The sequence below is a fragment of the Carassius auratus genome, chromosome 28, assembly GCF_003368295.1.
Source record: "Carassius auratus strain Wakin chromosome 28, ASM336829v1, whole genome shotgun sequence".
Lineage (NCBI taxonomy): Eukaryota > Metazoa > Chordata > Actinopteri > Cypriniformes > Cyprinidae > Carassius > Carassius auratus.
The window spans coordinates 26542347-26564041 of NC_039270.1; the positions used below are offsets into that span (position 1 = coordinate 26542347).

The 21695-nt window shown below is 39.2% G+C and overlaps 1 protein-coding gene across 3 annotated transcripts in view; it reads right to left on the reverse strand.

Moving 5' to 3' along the window:
• The window catches only part of LOC113047338 (caskin-1-like), a 36022-nt gene that overhangs the window by 3821 nt on the left and 10506 nt on the right, over positions 1 to 21695 (reverse strand). For 2 of the 3 annotated variants that reach the window (XM_026208691.1, XM_026208690.1), the window contains exons 2-18: positions 19842 to 19939; positions 19476 to 19621; positions 18310 to 18405; positions 18071 to 18201; positions 12168 to 12276; positions 11606 to 11714; positions 11392 to 11486; positions 10175 to 10301; positions 8572 to 8802; positions 6777 to 6869; positions 6181 to 6296; positions 4282 to 4381; positions 3926 to 4029; positions 2605 to 2715; positions 1514 to 1615; positions 1297 to 1435; positions 16 to 1208 (exon numbers count right to left, since the gene is read on the reverse strand). In XM_026208691.1, the coding sequence (XP_026064476.1) occupies positions 16 to 1208; positions 1297 to 1435; positions 1514 to 1615; positions 2605 to 2715; positions 3926 to 4029; positions 4282 to 4381; positions 6181 to 6296; positions 6777 to 6869; positions 8572 to 8802; positions 10175 to 10301; positions 11392 to 11486; positions 11606 to 11714; positions 12168 to 12276; positions 18071 to 18201; positions 18310 to 18405; positions 19476 to 19619 (3000 nt within the window). In that variant the 5' untranslated portion in view covers positions 19620 to 19621; positions 19842 to 19939. Of the gene's footprint in view, positions 1 to 15; positions 1209 to 1296; positions 1436 to 1513; positions 1616 to 2604; positions 2716 to 3925; positions 4030 to 4281; positions 4382 to 6180; positions 6297 to 6776; positions 6870 to 8285; positions 8313 to 8571; positions 8803 to 10174; positions 10302 to 11391; positions 11487 to 11605; positions 11715 to 12167; positions 12277 to 18070; positions 18202 to 18309; positions 18406 to 19475; positions 19622 to 19841; positions 19940 to 21695 lie in introns of all 3 variants that reach the window. The other variant, XM_026208688.1, reaches the window with a different exon arrangement.

The following is a 21695-nucleotide window of genomic DNA, read 5'->3' on the forward strand; positions in this document are numbered from 1 at the left end:
TGACAACCACCTTACCTGCAGATAGTGACCTGCAGACTTCTGTAAAGCGAGACCCTTGGGACCCCCACCAATGGAGGACATTTCCAACATGGCTGCAATGCTCCTTACACTACCGGCACTGCCCGTGTCTACAGTGCCACCCAGGTCACTTGCACGTCTTTGTGGTTGGTAGGGGACCAGAAGATGTCCACTACTTGTCTCCTTGGGCAATTCTGTCAGATTACTACTGGAGCTTGAGATGGCTGAACTACAGCGTTTGGGGGGAGGTGGAGGAGGACCCTTCTTTTTCTGTCTGAGTGCAAAGGACTGGCTTCTGTTGACATTTTTGTCTGCTTGCCCTTTCATTGAGTTACTGCGACCCACCCGGTTCTGTACTGTGGCATACTTTCCTCCTGAATCTGGCACATTTAGCTCGTCTCGCTCCTGTTCACCATCAGACACAGCATTGCGATTCAGGCTGTGGGCACGTTTCTTAGGCAGACCATATTCATCGCAAACTTCGTCGCCTTCTGGAGGCAGGCACAGGAGTGGAACTGAGACAGCAGGTCCTTGAGGTGCAGCCTCCTTAGTTTCCACAGGCTGGGATGCTGGGTGTGGATGGGACCTTTGAGTGGGGGATTGGGGGTGAGCACGAGGTGTCATGGGCTTTTCAGTCTGCTGATGCAGCTGAGAGCTAGGTTTTTGTTTACTTGGTGGGTTGCTCTCCGTCTGTGAAGTGGGAGGCTTTGCTTTGGTGGGCGTTTGTGGTGGAGTATAGGGCGGTCCTTTACCTTGGGGATAAGACTGATTCGGTTTCGGCTGTGTCGATGAGACACTTCTCTGGCCCCCCTGGCTGCTCTGGCGCATAGTACGTGCCTCCTTTTTGGGTGGCCCACTAGGCTCTTCTGTGTCTCGGCTCTTGTTCATACTGCTCTCATGCAGACTGCGGGCTCTGTGTTGTGCTCCCAAGTTGCTGTTTGTTCTCATTTCTGCGCCATTCTGCACATCTGCAGGGCGTGTCAGAGCAGCCTGTAACTCCCCGCTCAGTTCACTGTCCTGGAACGTGGTCATTTTAGGGGACATACACTCTCCGCTGTCGTGGGATGGGCTCTCAATAGCCATCACCTCCTGAGTAACTGGGGACTTTTTACGCAATGTGTTGCGACCGTCAGAGGCCTTCTGGATCTCTGCCAGCTTCTTCACTGCAAGCATAAGCTTCTTCTGGTGTCCTAGGTAAATTTGGATAGAGAAAGAGTAAACCACTATGGTCAAGCAGTGTGGAAAGAACAGAAGTTTGCGTGTGTGTGAGTATCTTACCAAGTTTTGTAATGCCAATTTCCTGAAGGTCCTCCCACGTGATGTCAGTGATAAAGTCAATGTTCTCGTATCCATTTTTGACTAAGACTTGGTGATACTGACTCAACCCAATCATAGCTAACCACTCTCCAAGACTCGCCTGTAGATTAAATTACAAATTATAAAAATAAACATCTGGATGTTTCAATGTGTGTGTGTGATTGTGTGTTAAACTCACTGGTTTTTGGTCAGGCAGCCACTCATTAACAGTGATCTTATTGATCTCTGAGGTTATCTTCTTTCGATGTCCTGGTTTGGTTACTCCAATAGCTGTTAAATCCTGAAAAAATATATAGGAGCCCCTAAACAAGCCAATCACATTTCAGCACCCTAAAATTTACAAACACACTAAACCAAGTGCCATATATTCCGTGCATATGAACATTTACACAAAAACATTATATGCAAAATTACATATACACATAAAAGATCAAACACTTAAAATCAGACACATCAAACACTCTGATTGCCAAAAGGTGCCAGAATGATAGAAGCAGATGCAAAATAAAAATAAAAAAAGGAAATGGAAAATAAAAATTAAACAATACCTGGAACAAGTGAAAGCCTTTTCAGAGTACCCCTAAACATATTTATATAAACATATCCTAATTGATCATGTCCTCAGTGTTTGAACAGAACCCCCCTGTTAATTTTGCTTTCAGCAATGACACATATAAATCCTGTGGAGTCAGTGGTTTAATGTAATTAAGTGAGTGTAGATGAGCTTGCTTTCAGGAATTCCAATTGCTCAAAGATTAATTTCAGGTTTTGTAATGATTTTGACTTAGTAACAGATTTACACTCCATAATATTAATGAAATGACCATTAATAATACTACTACAAAATATATGTTTATGAGATGTTTAAATTGCCTTTTAATCATATATACAAAAATACATACAGTAGCTCACAACAACATGTACATAAATCACAACATATGCTTGTGAAGTTATGTAATTCATCAAAATACCAGCATAAAATAGTAGGAAAAGACAAACATATTTGACAAACCAATACAGTGGCACTGTCTGGGGGGATTTTCTGGGTGAGATTTTCCTACTTGCTATGGACAAAATTCGAACTCTGATAAAACCTGTGTGCTTCAGACACACTGTCAGCAATTTTATTTGGGAATTTGAGGATAATTTGTTGGTTGATTCGCTTCTTTTCTGTGCTTTGAGTGGGTCTGTTAGTGTAACATTTAGGGTAGAGGGGAGTGATGTGAACAGTTCAGGGTGGCTTAAGGGGGTGGGGGGGACAAATCTTACCTCTGGGGTCATTCGGCTAATGGCAGGAATGTCATAGCCAGCGCTGATGAAGTTTGGAGCGTAGACCTGCAGCTGAAATTCACTCAGCCATTCGATAACAGCCTCTGAGCTCTAGAAAAGAAGATAGGTGGCAGTCTATCACTGTTTGGGTCCTGTGGCGGAAAATGGACCAGACCCCAGGCCAACAAACTGAAAACATTAGTCCCAGTGACCAATGTCTCAACTCCACTAAACTTTATTAGTTCATAAATAATTAAAACTTGCCCCTACTTCTGTTTGGTATTATACTGGAATTAAAATTATTGCTCTTGGTCCAGGTATCTGCTCTGGCATCAAAAGCCAAAGCTTTAGCAAATAAGGGCTCTTATGAACCAAATGGTTCAGTAAAAATAAAAGGAGTGTCTGCTTTGGAATGCCATTTCCCTGAAAGTAGGAGGATGTGCTGTAATTCTGTGTAGGAGAGGCAAAAACGGACGTGGGCAGCAAAGAAAATAGGGCTGTTTTGAACAGATGGCCCTCAGTCCTGTTGGTCCAGCATGGAGCAGCTCTACTCAGCAGCTCCAAAGTCCCGCTGAGAAAGATATGGCGGCCAAATTTCTCTGTTATATGACTCTAAACGCTGTCATTTCTGATTTCAGCTAATTATAAAAATTAAATCAAAAGTGGCGAGTGTCAAATATGCATTACCAGTTTGCAACATACAAGCTCATTCATGGGATAAAGGATAATAACACCTAGACAGTGTGATATTAATATTGTGTTGATACACCTTTCTCGAAAATATCAGCGTTATAGTCTCATATCCTCTACACTCACAAGTCTCACTGTGGACGGTCTAAACCTTGAATATGTGCCATTACCATATCCCCTCTAAAATACACTCCACATTCAAATCAAAGTCTACATTGTTGGGTACTCTCTGAAAAGAAATCAAAGGGTGACGATTACTGCAAATAAGGCAAAAACAATTGGAATGGACTTCAAAATGTAGCAAAGAAAATGAAATGAATGATCAGAAAAGATCAGAGTGAAAGGAATCGGTCAATATTAGACAGTAGTATAAGACAGAGCGGCTGACAGAAACCTGAAGCTGAGGACAGCGTGCAAGGAAGCCTGTGGAGAAGCCAACTCACCGTGTCCTGACGACAACCGAGAGCACGTAATACCGATGATGCCAGCTGTGAGAGAAAGTGCTGGGAAAGCATCCTGGATGCGCAGATGCCAGTGCAAGCATGCGTATGTGTGCGTGAGCAAGTGTTTGCTTGTCTGAGGGAAAGGTAAGGGGACAGTGTGATTCGAGCGGGAGTAGGAGTCTCCTTACCTTCCCCTCGGGCAGCACCTCCCCTTTCCTCTGGGACACCGCCTCCCCATACGGCTGCTCGTGAAGTGGACAGCTTGACAAACTCTGACTGCGTGAGGAGGGTCCTAGAAGAACCATGAGATCATTCATACACATTGGAGCAGTGCTTTGGCACAAACCAATCCCTGACCAACTACTCCTCTTAGCCAATCAGATCTTTGCGATGCTTACACCCACAGCTATCAGTGCAACCATCTGGCACAGAAAAAGCAGCCAATTTGTGAAAAAACTGATAAAACATTTTGGATGGAGAGACTTTGTGACAAGAGATTCTCGTGTGATTCTTCTCAAAAGAGTTGTTTGAAATTCCCACTAACCCTTGTTGCTGGCCATGTGAGAGGGGTGCTCCAAAGACTTGGTCTGCTCCAGCAGGTGTTCTTTAGCTTTGGCAGACTGGGACAAAACCGTTGCCAGAAGCTACAGAATGAACAAAGCTCATCAGATCAAGAAATAACATGAAAATATCAATGCATATCTATGCCAGTTGGACTTCAAGTTCACCTCCCTCGTGTTCAGCTTTGAAGAATAAAGGTTTGCAAGAATGAGTAAGTGTAAAACGTTGAAGCTTATCGCAATCAGGGTAAAGCTGGTTTGAGGTCAACCTGGCAGACCATCTTGATCAATCTGGTTGAGAGTAACATTTGATATTGTTGGTTTTACATAGGTTCTAGCTGGTTTATGCTGGTCATTTATAGTGGTTAGTTGGTCCAAGTGGGTTTAGTTAGACTGAGAACTTGTAGGGTCAAGGCTGACCTTGTAAACCATCTAGAGCCTATTTATCATCATAACTGTGTTGTGGACTCTGCTATTTTTTATTATTGAGAATGATTTTAAGAGTCATATCTTTATAATTATCATTCTTTGTGTGAACATACAGGGCTTAAGCATATAGGGAACAAAAATAACAACCTGCAGTAAACAGTAAAACTGCACTACAAACCAATTTCTTGATAATTACGATAATACATTGTAATACATTGATAATACATGCTGCTTTAATACAACAAGCAGCATATCGATGTATTATTTTGTACAGCTAAAAATAATTGGATGCGGATGAGACCGGAAGCCAGACACATAAAATTAACAAATGGCCGAGTCTACTCTTAAAATAAGATGGATATTTCTGAACACGTACAAAAAGACCACTTTACGTTTTCTTCTTTGTGCAAGAATGGCGGTGATCGCTACTTTCTGGCATACACCACTCTTATCAAGTAAGGGTACTGTTTATGGTGGAAATGCAAGCCAGTTTAGAGTGTACCATCCCAAATCGTACTGTACCATACTGTTCTGCTCGGAAATTAGGGGCTGGGAGACCAGCTTCTAATGTTTTCTAGCTTGTTTGAGCTCATTATTTATGATTATTTAGGACAGTGGTTCTCAACCCTTTCATCTGATGCACTCAGTTGAGTTCATGGAGCGCTCACCTAACAAGCTGATTATCTGAATTAGGGGTGTTAAACTAGGAAGACATACTAAATGTGCAAAGCAGTGGGTCCCCAGGACTGGAGTTGAGAACCATTGATCTAAGTCATTGGCTGGGTTGGTTCAACTGACCCTTTGCAAACCAATCTTCATTAGTCACTGTTGCTGTGTCCGAGAAGCAAAGCTGCTCTTACGCCACACACCATGTTTTCAATCAGCAAAATACATCACAGAGCAAAGAGAAAACTGACAACACGCCGACAGACAAGACAAAGCAGGTTACTTCTGGAATTAAACAAGATCTCTAAAGAAATTCAAACAATAAATACCATTTTGTTGCTCTTTAATGTCTCATGATAGATCACTGTAGCACCTCAAGATGCCAGATTCAAGATAGTCAGATCGCCTGTCAGTCAAGGTCTCACTCAAGGACCCTTGCCTGTCAGTCAAGGGTCAATTCCAAAACACAAATGAACTGGGGTACGTTTCCCAAAAGCAACTTTGGTCAAAAGTTCCACCATTACCAATAGAGCTCAATGGAACTTACAACCATAGTTAGCTAATAGCTAACAATGCTTTTTGAAAACACACCCTTGACTGATGTGTTTGTTCACATTAGCACAATCTGACCCGTTTTTCTCAGTTCTTGGAGATTGTTCTATTGCCAGTTTTACTAGATATGAGGCACTATTTAAACCATTTAAACCAGCAATATATAAGTAAGTTCTTTCAGGCATCTTCTCAAACAACAATTGGAGTTGAGTCACTTTGTACGTCAAATAGCTTACCTTGGCACCCTCTGCCTGTGCATGAAGGATACTGCCGCTGCCTGCGCTCTGTCCACTACCAGAGGATCGGGCACTGGCCACGCTGCCTGAACTGCCCACACTGCTGCGGTCTCCACCTGGAACAACAAGCCCCCAGCAAACACACACACACACAAACACAGTCAGCCCAGTCGGACCACACCTCCCCGAATCCCTCCAGTCGCACCATTATGAACTTCCCCTCTGCAATGCACTGATCTGACACACGGAATGACAGAGACTAACATGACAATGGTGACCAAAGACAAGGTGACTGACTGACACATGACATGCTAGCAAAGTCACTAATACAAACACACTCAGGCCCATGCTGCCCTCACTGAAAATGCAGTTTGATGGATTATCTGTACGTGTGTTCTCAAAGGAAACGACTTAACGGATGCTGCTCTAACAGAGCGAATGAGAGCCTTTCAATGCGCCTACACGCCTGCAGGTGAGGAGGTCTCTGAGGTCAGGCGTACAGCAGCTGCACCGGGAGCGTGGCAAGGCAAGGGGAATTACGAGAGAAGAAGAAGTGAAGGAGGAGGAGGAGGAAGAGGGGGCAGCCCTACTGTTACCTGCCACAGGCTTGCGCAGAACCCAGATCTCCTCGCTGCTGCCGCCGGCTGGGGTGGGTGAGCCATGTGGACTGGACTCTGAGCCGCGAGAACCTTTAACACAGAAACCATCATTAACTGTGCCCTGGCTTGGCCACCTGCCTGGGATCAGAGGTTTTCTGGACAGGTCAGGCAAGAGGACGGCTAAACTATGTCTAAACCATGTCGCTTTAGCAGTCTGGTTGACTGCAAGCCTTCTCTCCCTTTCAAACACACACATAAGGCAAGCACGCATATATATATATACTGTATATCTAACACAAATATAAATGAACAGTTATATACAGAGGTACATGAAACATGTACTGTATATGTGTGTATATACATATATATATGCCTTGATTTACACATACACATAGGTATGACATATATAATATATACATGATTATATATGGAAATAGGTCTAAAAACAAAAGGTGTAGCAGTGCATTACAAGAGCATAGTTCATTAGGATTCTAAAGACATCAAACCACAAATGTACAATAATGTGATCATATGCAAATAAATACAATAACATCTTACATTAGTTGTCTCTAATCAAAGAAAAGTCTCACCAGGCTTTTTTAAAAATATTGTTAAAGGGAAAGTTCACCTAAAAATGTCAACTTCATCGTTTCACCTCGTTTTTTGTCAACCCAATAGACTTTTTTATGTTTATGTCCATCCAATGAAAGTCATGCACCATAGATTATTTGGACACCACTAATTCATTGTATGGACCAAAACACACCATTTAACAGAATCTTCTTTTATGTGTTTCGAAGAAAAGAAAGTAATTTAGGTTTGAAACTACGTGAGGGTGAATAATGATGCCGAACTTCATTTTGGGGTGAACTATCCCTTTAGGGTTTGTTTCAAAATTACCAGGCCCAGACAGAATGTGCAGATTTGTTTCACCCTTTTAAAGGGAAGAATCAGAGTAATTTTTCATAATGGATTTAAACATGGTGTTAAAGGGAACTGAAAGTACCAAACTTTCACTGGTAGCTGAAAGCTGAAAGAGCACTGATTCCACATGAGCCTGATGATTACTGATCACCTACAACTTAAACAGACACAAACATATTCCAATTTACAATGACCCAGAGTTCATAAGAATATCAACATGCTCCATACCATTATCAAAGTTTGGTTTGATACACAATCGCTGAAAGGATCAGAGTTAGTATATGAATGGACAGATCAGTTCAGTTGAGACAAGGGAGAGATGAAACAGACAGATGTTGATCGACGGCACACACACAGACTGATGTTGTGCAGGTATGGAGAGGTGAGAGGATGGCTGTGCACCCGTCACGTGTAAAAGAGAGAACGAGTGAAGGGGGCAGTGGAGCGAATCCCAGGTGTGGTCATCACAGAGAGGGAAAATGTAGCACCAAGTTCAGGGAGATTTAGGAGTAAAAGAGGAGAGATAACAGCTTCAACAAAGAGAGGCCGTGAACCTCTTTTGTGCTGGTTAAAAGAACTTACTAGCCAAATCTTGGTCATTCTTGGCCTCTAAAAAAAAAAAAAAATCAACAACCAAAATAATGTCAGAAAATAAAATTAAACTCAAATGTAAATAAGGAAAATTCCAGGAAAAATTATGTATTAATTCAGAAAACTTTAAGGAATTATTGGAGCTAATTGGTTATTGTTCGTGGTCGGACTATTCAAATGAGAACTACTGTAATTTAACATTCCTTAAAGCTTTGTGAATAATTATTATAAATGATATTAAGAATAATACAGTGGAGACAGATTAGGGGATCTGTACCTTGTCCACTGTGCGGCTCTCCTGAGGTGTTTGGGGACCTGTTATAGCCAAAGGAAGTGAAAAGTGGCAGATGGGAATGTGGTGGCGGAGGTGGAGGCGGCGGCAGGATATGAATCTCATGATACGAGTCCCCATTCACCATGGCAACGGCGGGCGACACGGGGCCGCACACCGGCGCACAGAGCTGTATCTTTTGATACTGTTGGGTACAAGTGACTGTACTCCATGAACCTAGATACAACAACACAGCAACCACCACCACCACAACAAACAAAACAATTACACATAAGAGAGGGGAAGGAAATTAACTCAACGCAAAGATCACGGAATGCAAAACCATGAGAGACAAATCAAAAGAAGAAAAAACTCTTGCTTTATATTTTGAGCTATTCAGTGTGAATGGGGTGAAATGCATGTAACTATATCATCTTTCAAATTTTATCTGTGCGTACACTTAAAATAGACATAAATATATCTATTTGAAATAGAAGCGATGTGTGGAAATGCAAGGTAGGTGAATGAATTGGAAATGAGCTGGTGCTTTGAGGGAAATGAAAGTGCCTGAGGAGGATCAGAGTGATCTTCTCAAATGAGAGGTTTAGTATGCAGTATGCACGACTCTTTTCAGTAAGTCTGTGTGTGGGTGGCCGTGCGAGTGTGCAATTTGACCATTTATGTTCACTGTGACCACAGAGGAGATGAGATGCTCCTTTCACTAATTACATAAATATAACAGAAATGACATCAGTTGCAGCAACTTCAGTATTTCAGTAAATAAGGGACTATGAAAAAAAGGACCTGAAAATACTCTAAAGCACAAAAAGCGGGGCCAAAAAACATGGAATGTGTGGAAGAGACCGAGCAGCAAATGTAGACACAGACGTGGATACTTAGTGAAGCATGAGACACAATGAACACATAAGATTAGTCCCCTGCTCTCATTCCCAAACAAGGCCATGGATCGGACATAAACCCTCTGGATGGAAAGAGAAAAGTCTTCTGATGCCCAAAGGTTCTTCCTATGAGTGATAAGCGAAAACATCTTTAAGGTCAGGTTTAACGGGTCTTCTCTTCTCTTCTCTTCTCTTCTCTTCTCTTCTCTTCTCTTCTCTTCTCTTCTCTAATACTATCAGCCTAAAAATCAGGTTCTCTAGCATGGATAAAGAGGTACTTATTGGCCAGTGTGAACTAAGAAGATCTAGATGCCCACCATTACGTACAATTGTTTATTAAATTCGAGTTGACCAGCAGAGGGAGCGCTCCAATGAGTTCTGCTGTTCTGTCTGTGTTTGGATGGAGACCTAGCTACTATTTGAGGCACTATTATCAGCAGATTCCTTTCAGACTGCATAAAATGCTGTAAGAACTGAACAATAGGAGATCAGAAAAGAGCTAAAGCTGCTCCACATTTGCCCTGGGTTTTTTTTTGTGCTTTAAAGCAGATGGCCCTGTCTGGCTCTCAATCCAGTGCACATGAGCAGCATGAACAGCTGGCTGTAAACAGAATCAGGGTCATGTGAGTTTATCAGCATTACTCGTGCATCTGTGAGTGCGTGAGGTCTCAGTGAGAGGCAGCACTGACCCGCCTGTTGTCCTCTCTTACCTGCAGTCCCAGGCCTCTTACTGATCACTTCCACCAAGCTGGAGGGGAAGTAGCCCACTCTGTCATTTCCTGTGCGGTTATCATGGATGCAGCCCTTCCACCTCCCATCTGAATGCTGCTCCAGAACCTATATGAGTAATGATCTTGAATCTTTATTCAATCTACATCACCTTGAATACTTTGTAATGCCAAAATAAAGTGCAAACTTAAAATCAGGAGCTTGATCTTCAGAGTTAACTGCATTTGAATTCTTGTGTTGGTATGTATGTAGATGTAGAATGTAAAGCAGAAATTTCAAATGTCATGTGTATGTTTCTTTTTTATCGTAGATGATACATTCAAAAGTTTAGGTTTGGGTTTGCTCAAACTTAAATGATACGGTGGTTTCCCTCAGATTTGGTCTGTCAAAAATAGTTAAAACAGTATTGTGGAAAAATTTATTTTTCACAACCGAGATGAGATTTTTCCTCCCTAATTTTTTTAAATGTCATTTTTTCCTGTGATGCAAAGTTGAATTTTCAGCTTCGTTACTCCAGTCTTCAGTGTCACACGAACCTACAGAAATTATTATAATATGCTGATTTGCTGCTCAACAAACATCTCTTATTATTATCTTATCTATTATTTATTCAATAGTATTTATTATTTCCTGGAATTGACTTTCACTTTTTTTGGCATTTGAAAAATAAACACATACTTAACTAAACAGGCTTCGAATAAAATAAACAAATGAACATAAATGCCCATAAATAATAATCATTTTAAAAATGTCCATTTTAAATGTGTGTAAAAATAATTCATAGGCATTTGGAGCAATTTTGTGACTTTTCTGACTTCTGACCTTTGTCTTGAGCCCTTGAAAACTTCTGAACTTGAAGTGAAGCTTTGAAATTAGACCAGTCTGAAATATCATATTACAGAGCAAGAAGAGATCATACAGTAAGGTGCTGAACGTAATTATCTAAATTATTTGTGAAAGTCTGGGGGGAAACACAGTCAACAGCACCCTCTGTTGACAAGTTCTGAAAGTACACTGAACTACCTACGATTATTTCAAAGGATTCATTTGGATTTTTGGAGACATTCAATGTGAATTTTTAACATCTACATATTTACCACAGTTTGAATTTTAATAATGCATGAGAGTTAAACAAACAGACATCAAACTAGCTTCAGATATTCATAATTAATTTTAGAGCATGTCTCATGAATATTACCGTGATAACATCTCCAGCCTTTATATTAAGGCTAGTCAGGTCGTAATTGTTACAGTAGTCCTTCAGTGCCCTGACCTGCAAGGCTGCTGAGGCATCTGCATTGAGATAAACAGATATAAATGGCATAAGCTACTACACATCACATATGAACATATATAAATATATAGACACAAACACGTATAAATAAGTGATATATATTTACCCCTTTTCTTACCTCGCAGCATCTGCTTGATCTCTCGGCTGGCCTGTGTGGCAGTGAACTGGTAGACGATGTCCAGCGCTGTCTGGCTGTATGTGTTTCTCACTGTTGCATTGATGCCACTCTGTATGGTGAAAGTTAAAGCAATATTTGATCATGTCTGGGATCCCTATGGCTAACATGGGAGATATGAAACATAAATGCTTGATCTTTTTATTTCTTATTTATATAACAGGTTGCATGAGAAAACAGACCAGCTCTGTCTGGCCACTTCCAACCAATTCACTAATTAAAATAATTCCACCTAACAGCCGAATCTGAGGGAAACCACTATATCATTGAAACTGCTAGCCTGAATCTAACTGGGCATAAACTGTTTGCTAGCAATGTTACGACATACATGTACACCTAAGTAGGCTATAACAGTAAGTTATGCTCTTAATACTTATCACAGACAGTATGGGTTGATCAGTCTGTCAGCTAATGAAATGTTGGTGCTTTTTCTGACTTATAAATTATTGTTTTGTTTTTATTTGCGTCGCCTCAGGGATCAATAGCAGTTTCTCTGTCTACTTACATCCAGCAGGAGGCGCACCACATCGGTCTTCCCACACAGTGCCGCCTCGTGCAGGGCAGTGCCCGCTTTGGTCTGCCTGTTGATGTCGATACCGGCCTGGATCAGCAATCTATTAGGAGAGGACACGATTATTAACTAGTTTACTCAACCACGGAAAAGAGCTGTGATCAAACTCATTACATCTGAGACCGAATTCACGTCTAGAGCTTCATTTTCTATTAAACTTATTGTTCTCAAGTGATCATCATCCTGATTTTTTGCAATATAATCCAAATGGCTTTGCTATATATTATTCTGCTTATTATAAAACTACTCACTAAATAAATACACAGACATTAATTATTAAAGTTACTGAATTGCTTTATTATGTGAGGGGAAAAAAAGGTAAAAAGAGAGTGTATGAGTTTGGGGGCTAAGTAGAATTTAGTGTCATTATAAACCACATCTGAACAATAATAATCAAGTATTCAAGAGAGACATGTAATTAGGTGTGTAGAGTAAGACGGGGTAAGATGCCTGTCTTATTTATTTCCAATCATGATCATATGCTACCTTTCAAATGTGTAGGATCAGTAAGATTTTTAATGTTTTTAAAGAAGTCTCTTATCAAGGATGCGTTTATTTGATCGAAAATGCATATTTTAGATTAATAAAGAGTTAAAAAGAACAGCATTAAATAAAAAAATAAAAACGTTTTTATAACAATATACACAACCGTTCAAAAGTCTGGGGTCTTTATTTTTTTATTTTTTTTTTTTTACTTTTGCCTTTTTATTAAAATAGGGAAAAAAGTATCAGTTTCCAAAAAAATAGATAAAAATTATACAGCACAAACGTTATTTTAAATTATAGTAATATTTTATGATATTACTGGTTTTACTGTATTTTCTGTCAAATAAATGCATCCTTATTGAGCATAAGATACTATTTAAAAAAAAACATAAAATCTTACTGATCCAAAATTTTGTGCATAAACAATGTCATCTCAACACATTTAATAAATGGATACATGGTTCTTAATTTTGTAGTTTCATCTGAATATCAACAGAATGGCCATAGTAGGGCCAGAAAATTGAGAAATAATTTAATTTGAATCCATAGTGTTGTTCTATTAAAAATACGAGCAATAAAATATGTACTTCAAATACCAGTATATAAGTCATAGTAAAATCTTTCTTTCAGCTGAATCCCTGTTACCGGGATTCAGCTTTGTCTATTATTCAGATATTTAACAAAATTGTCAAAACACAATTTTAAATAGAATAGTTGATTCAGTGTTTTACATGAATACATTATACATTAACAATAATTACAATAAAAGTCATTTATTCTTTAAAAGTTTACCTGGGGTTGGGGGTGTTTCTGTTTCTATTTATTTCCTTTGATAACACACTGACTGATCATCCAGTACATGCTAGAATTTTTTTAAATTATGTTACATTACGAAAAAGTAAATAAGTCTTCCCCATCTTACCCTTCTATTGTATATTAAACTGCAAAATTGTCCCAAAATCAGCATCCTGAAGATTGAACAGCCTTTATTAGACAGAGCACGACTTTGACACTAAAGTAAATTTAATCTACTGCAGCAGGACATCAGCAAACACAGGTGGACTGAGTCATGGCTACAGAGAAGAGGATGGGAAACAGGCGTCCTGGCGCTGCATCAGACACCTCTCCTATAATTAGCTGCCAAAATGAGCCATTTTAGCTACACATAATGCCCTCTCATGCTCGACCTCCCTTGGAAAATGCAGCAGAGTAAATAACATATTGACTGGCAGGTGTGCCCACACTGGTCCGGCTGTGTGCTGAGCTGTCATTGAACATCAGCCCACAAAAACGGTTTCTGCTAGTGGCCATGGCCACATTAATCTGTGTTAATTAAAGGTTTGAGAGCATTAACACACGTACATGACACTGAGTTTAGAAGACAGCATTTTAATATGAAGGTAACAGCTTTGGTAGAGGTGCCATGTTCCATTTCTTTCACAGATATGAACAATAAAAGAAGCCTGCTTTCATATTTTCCCTCACTGCATCAATCTATTTAGGGCCGGCCAATGCGTACGGCCTTTGGGGTTACTGGATTAATGATGTAATTAACAGCCTCGCGATAGCCCGCGCTCTGTCACGTGGTCTTTACTTAGCTCGAGGCTGATCAGAGCTGGAGAGACAGGGAGATGTGTGGGCACATGTGACAGGGGAGGGCTGATGTCTGTGGGTCTTCTTCTAATGTGTGACACAGCAACACTTACAATCCAGGCAGGCTAATTAATGATGAGTGTCAAATGTGCAGTGATAGACCTGGTGATCACATGGAGATGTTTGAGCCCCTTTTAAAGTCTGTATGAGACACTGATCAATCTAGTGCAAAATAGTTTGCCATTTTATATTTAGTTGGTGATGTTCTTCAAGGTTTGAAATCAAGAATTCATGTCACCACTGAGCAGTCCAATTCAGCATGCAAGATGATATAAAGAACATTTTAACTTGTATTTATTTATATTAGTATACTATATTTTTAGATGCTGCAGGAAAGATATACTCTACAGTCAATGTTTTTGCATGTTATAGCATGTTTACTTTGAAGAGATAGAAGCTTTCTTTTAATTGTGCACAACATTCAGCACTCAAGTGAACAACGAGTCCCTGGATAACTCAGAACTCAGTCCATTGCTCGTCTTTTGAAGATTGAGTCCCTCATGGCAATTATGACTATCGTCATGAGTATTTGGGCTTAACTGTGAATTGCTCACATCTTCACACTGCATGGTTTTTAGATTTAATACAGTTATATTGATTAGATGCTGAAGTTTGAGTTTCTTTTTTAGATCAAACCTTGTGTTGAGGTTTGGCTGATGTAAAATAAAGCAATGCTAGTTAGTGGTTATTTATTGCATCTATAGGCCCTAAGACATATAAAGGCTCTTGTGAATGAAATGATTAAATTTTGATATGTTGATTTACCCTAGTGTTTGGATATTATTAATGCAGCATTTAGCTGATTCTGGGTCTCATTATGTGCAAGAGGTGTTATTTTAGTATCATTGAGACTCTATTATAGTTTTTATAATTTCATAATTTGTAATTTTGAATTAGTTTTTATTTTAATATTTTGTTTTCATTTGAAATTGAATTGAAGTTTTGTAATTTTGTTGTGTGCTTTATTAGTATTATTTTTAATTATGGCAATACAGTTTTTTTTTTTTCAGTTTCAGATTTTTAGTACATAAAGTTACATTTAATAAAAACGAGAAATGTTTTCTTGGCAACTAGTTGAAATATATATTTTTTTGGGTTCAGTTAACAATTATTTTAAGCACATATCAAAAAGTTTTATGGTTTACATTTTAATTAACTACAAGAACTCTCCATGGGTACACCAAGGTTAAACAAAATAAATCCCAGCCTAAAGTGATATTTACACCAAGCCAGCCCTTGACCTAAAAAGAGTGACATCCCTGCTCTAGAATATACACTGACAAACAGTCACATGCTGTCATCTGTATTGACACCTAGTATTGACCCTTATTGGCAACTGCACTGATAGTCCTGTTAACTACAAGCCTTGAGACTGAGCCTATACATGCACCATCATAATCATAACCAGAGGGTTTAAATAAAAAAAGCACACAATACATAATACAATTTGTTCTATACATATATCAATCAAATAAGGAACATTTGGGTGTACTGTATGATGCAGTGATTCATGTGTCAGCCTGATTGTTTTCCAATAAAATGTCTGACATGCAGTGTAGCATTAGGATGGTACAAAGGCAGCACAGTGCAGAACACCTCTGATCTTCCTCTCATCTCTGTCTGATAATGAAGGAGGTCTGGCTCTGGCTGTCACAATGATGGATGGCAGTGTGTTGTATTAGGGAGTGGATGGGGCCTGGCAAACCCAGAGGAATATAGCTGAGGACGTGCACACTCAACCGTGCTCATGCTAGCAATGGAAAGATGGAAAGATGCCCTTCATCACAAGCAGGTGCAGCTGTCTGCACACAGATACAGCAGCTGATGCTGAGGACATGGCTTGTCAAGTGTTTCCTTTGAACTTGTATGTCAATGCACAAAATGCACGGCTGAGCCGAGATTTGGAGCAATAGATTTCTCATCCAATGTAAATAGTTGCATGAGGACCCCTGGGCATTCGTATAATAATGCAATGGGAAGTCACATGATAATTGACTTACAGTTCATCAAAGAGTTTCTTTAATAAGCTGATTTCTAAGCTCCAGGCCATTTCTGATAATACTCAGATCTCATCACACACACACACACACACACACACACACACACACACAAAAGATAAATGACTCAATCAAAATGGGTGAGTGTGGAAATGAACGAATTAAAAAAATAATAATAATAAATAAAATAAAATAAAATAAATCTGTATAAATCTCTGTAAATCCCACCTTCTTTGCACCACGATTGATTAATTATGAACAAATTCTGCATGCTATTGGTAAAACTACTTTTCAGTTATTACCCTTTAAGCAAGTATAAAAAATAAAAACAAGAAAAAGCCAAAACCCAGACATTTTAGGCAATTCAGAAATCCTGGCCAGGACATGACCTGGAAAAAGAGATCACCCTTCCAAACAACGGCATAATTTTGTGCAATTATCTGAAAACAATTGGATTTGCGATTTGGCTTGGTGCCAGTAGAGCAGAAATGGCTTTGTTGAACATGACGTGACATATGGATATTGCAATACATGTTACGTGACTGACTATTTCCCCTTCTCTCTCATGAGTGGCAATAAATCCAGCACTTCTGACCTGCACACGGCGTCTGCATCATCATCACATGCTCATTGGCTGCTCATTAACATCAGTGAGAGCGCGTCTGTTTGCAGAGTCTCACTTCATCAAGCACATGGATCCATTAACACTCAAACACACACAGCGGGACCCAGCGTCACTCACACCAATGGCTCATAAAGTCAGCTTGATTTAATAGGATGAAGGCTTTTGCCTTCCCCCTGTACATTTCCATCCCAGAGCTCCAGTCCATGCTGCAATGTTTGATTATGTTTATGACCACGAATAGAACAACTTTCTTAGCTCCTAAAATAAAAAAGTGCTGGTTCAGTTAAAATGCAGAGCGATTCAAGGAACAACGTAAATTTTGTTAAATCAGCATGAAGCATGGCAGCTGGTTTGAGCTGATTTAAGCTGGTCCAAGCAACCTCCTCCAGCTCGGGACCACCTTAAACCAGCTCAAACCAGCTGACAGGCTTCAAAACATACCTAACCAGCATATGCAGTTTTTTTTCAACAGAATCCCTTGGTGTTGGTGCCACAGAGAGTATGGATTGCTTCTTGTGCCTTGCTGCTGTGCACTCTGAATTAGGCTTAAATATGACAGGAAATATATTTCTTTTCGCACAAACAACAGGTTTACAGATGTGTTACGAGAGATTCCTACGTGTGATGCATCATAGCTGTAATATATGTGGTGCAAATCCTGCCAGCAGCTCATAAAAAGCATGCACTCTTTATGTTAAAATCATTTTAGTATGTACATGTAATTTATACATTCTACATTTCCATTTTTAACAATTCTAGTTAACCTAAGTAAATGTATTCTGAACAGTCACGAATAAATGAAATGCTGAATATTTGTTATTATCATTATAAGTAGTAGTAGTACTATTAATAAGCAATAAATTAAGTGAAAAATTATTTATTGAACTATGTTACTTACAAATGAACCCATATTCATAAGCAATTTATTTTCAGTGTCTGGTAAACAGAAGTGTAACATCGACCCGGCACAGGCAGTCAGAAAAAAGCGCACTAGAGGGGTGACTTCTATTTTTAGAAAAGCACTGGAGCCATGCATCCTGTCTTTCCATCAGAGTCTCGGGGCTCTGAGCGCTCACCTGATGATGTCGATGTGTCCGTTCTTGGCAGCGAGATGCAGTGGGCTGGTGCCGTTGGGATCAGTCGAGTCTCCGGGCTTGGGCTCCAACAGAGCTGCACACATGTTACTGCTCAGTAGCAGCTGGACCACCTGCAGAGCAGACAGACCATCATACACACACACAAAAGCCAATTAGAGTCAGGAAAATGATGTAGTAGTAATTTGACAGTGACCAAAAAAAAGCAGCATGTGACTCACCCCAACCCGGCCGAATTCACAAGCCAGGTCCAGTGGGGTCTTCCCAGCATTGTCCACTATGCAGGGGTTCGACTGGTGCTGCAGAAGCATCTCAGACTGTGAACAGGTAACCAGCAGTTAGTCCTTTTCTTAGTTTTTTGTTATATTACTAAAATATCAGTTACAAGCTCAAATCATCTTATACTGCATACACATATTCCATTATAGTATAATATAATTAATATTTACATTTAATATTTTATATACATATATACAACTTATTTCAACTTAATTTATTTGTATCTGTCAACAGTGTATATATATTGGCCAATACTGAAAATATTCCTTTCGAAGCACATTTACGTGTTGTCACCTTTGCAAGAATTATTCAATCTCACAATGTTTTATTGTTACATTTATTCATTTATGAATTATTTTCTTATTTAATGATTTTAGACATTATAGTATACAATTTTGGTCACGCTTTTTTCACTACGTATTTTGCTTCACTAAACTCTTAATTACAGCTTATTAATAATTAGTAAGGTACAGTAAATGTTAAATGTATGTATTAATTAGAGATTTAGATTATGGTCATGCAGAATATGTGCTTTATAAGTACTAATAAATAGAAAATATGTTAATAACATATGCTAATAAGCAACTAGTTAATAGAGAGAATCGGTCCCTATATTAAAGTATTAGCACAATTTTAATATCAGCTATCAGTCATAACATAAAAAATGATTGACAGCTTCTGGCATGTTGATCAAAATGTTATTTTTGTGCATCCCTATTATATACGCATAATTTCAGAGATGGATGATGGATTCACAAGACTATCAGGACTGTTTGTAAACAGTGCCACACAAAACAATGGCATATTTATATCTCGTGTTTAAACATTTAAATAAAAACCAAAGTCTTTAAAAGGGAAAATAAGAACCATAGTATCTACTGAAGCTGCTTCTTCACTAGGAGCTAGAAACTCTGACAGAGAGCAGGAAAAGTGTCTGCCTTGTGCATTTCATTAAATGCATGTGTGTGGGATGATCTTGCTTCAAAGCATTTACTCATCAGGTTCTGGTACAAAGTTGTCAGTATTCATAACCACATGGCGGATTTTTTATAATACACCAGAGCTCATATGGAGTCTTTGAAGAACAGTGGGCATGGTGTGCACTCACTACGTCATAGTGTCCGTGCTGAGCAGCCAGGTGCAGGGGGATCTGACCCTCATCAGACTGACCGTTCACTGAGGAGCCGGACTTCAGTAGCAGCTTCATGGGCTCCGACTTTCCCTGCCACGCTGCATAATGCAGAGGCCGCATCCCTGGAACATGAAAGGAAAGACTTTTAATATTACAGCACTGCAAAAATATATAAAAAAATACCCATTAGACAAAAAGATGCATTTAGAGTTAAGCTTCTATCAGGCTGTGTTGATTTGAGATCCAAAGCTATACTGTCAATTTCTTTCTTTTTTTTTAATCTGTGAGCCAAACAGGTCAAATATAATTTAGTTAACTTTAGCACTTATGTGTATCTGGTACCTTTCTGGTCCCTGATGTCCACTATGGCCTGAGACTCCAGCAGAAGTGATATAACCTCCACATTTCCATTGAGAGCTGCATGGTGCAGTGGTGAAAATCTGTGAATAACACACATAAAAAATAACATAAGCCAGGTGTCAGAATGCCAATCCCTGTATTGGATGTGAATTGAGGTATCAAACAGAATGCACAACTTTAATTTAATTTGGATTTTAATGCAAGCATGTAGAATTACTGTCAGCCACATACATACTGTCAGCCACATACAATTGAACTCCAAGAACATTCATGTACATACAATGTGTGTATGTTTCTAAAATTAATAAATTGAATCAGTATGAGGTTAATCCAAACTTGATTTGTGGTCTGATGCTCTTTTTTTGTGACATATGTATTTGTTAAAGTTGTCAGGGTGGTTGGGAGGCGCGATCGAATATACAGTTCTACAGTATAAAAAAACATTACGGGCCTACTGGGAATGTCCCCACTTTTCACAAAAAGAAACCGTGTGCTGTTTGTTGTGTGGCTGTGTGTGTTTGTATTAATGCCTAATATACAATTTAATGTATAAAAATGCACACGCACATACATGAAAGCATATATTTGATTATGTTTATTTTTTTGTATGAATCGGTATGAAAAGTGGTATGTTTATCCTGGCATTTATTCTTTTCTTTTCTTTCTTTTTTAATTAATATATTGAGCATTTTTGTTCATGATATTGGACAAATACGCTATAAAACACATGCACCTTAAATATATATTTATAAATATTAAATATGTAAATATTAATAAACAGATACTCTAAACAATTCTGGGAGACATTTGTTTGGTTATTTTTACCAAAGAAATATAGTCAACCAATAATAACACATAATCAGGTTGTAAGTAAATAAATTAGTAAAACTGAAAAGCGATTTCAGCAAAATTCAGACACCAATGCTCTCAAATTCAAGTTTTCAGCAGTTTCATTCAAACAACCCACATACATACAATATAGACTAAACACTGACTGTTAAAACCTCAATAAAGATTATTTTATATATACTGTATGTTTATCTGCATCATTAACGCCCTATAGTATTTTCCCACAATGCATTATGATGCAGCATGTCCAGAGTGCAGACGGTTCTTCAAAGTGGAGCAGACAAAAAGCCCTCATTGGGTTCTCTCTCTGTGATTGGTGTGTGAAATATGCTGTAACCATGGCTAGGGTTGTGAGGCTGTCAGTGCAAGCGTGAACGTAAACCCTCGGAGTGTGGCGGCTCAGAGCAGAATACTAAACTCACAGGAGCTCTGTCTGACCCATCTCTCCCTCTCTCACTGGCACTATCATGCAGGTCTGCACTGTGCCGCTGCAGCAGAGCATGATGGGGGATGGGCCAGAAAACCCCACTCTCCCCACATACATTCATCACACGACATACAATATTCATTGTCCTCTTCACTCTGTGGCGCTATCTCTATTAGTAGGCCAGAAACAATGAGCCTTGTCTCTTCATATATGCATGTATGTCTTTCTTTCTCGTGAGGTGAACCCATATAAACACGCTGTCTGACCTACTTTTCTTAATGAGGGTACTAAAGCCCAAGGCGTTCCCTTCAAAAGAAGCACATCGGGACTGCTCCATTCACTAGCAGCATGTCTGATGAGATTTTATTTACCACCAACGTCATCATTATCACTATCAGCATCATAATGAGAGACAGTAAATCATTTTTAAAAAATCATTACAAGTGAACTGGAACATAAAATGTAATTTTGTGTATGTTTTTGCTTTGGTGATTTATAAGAGAGATAGAAAACGTTAAAACATTACTGTGTGAAAAAAAATTAAAATAAGAAAATTTATT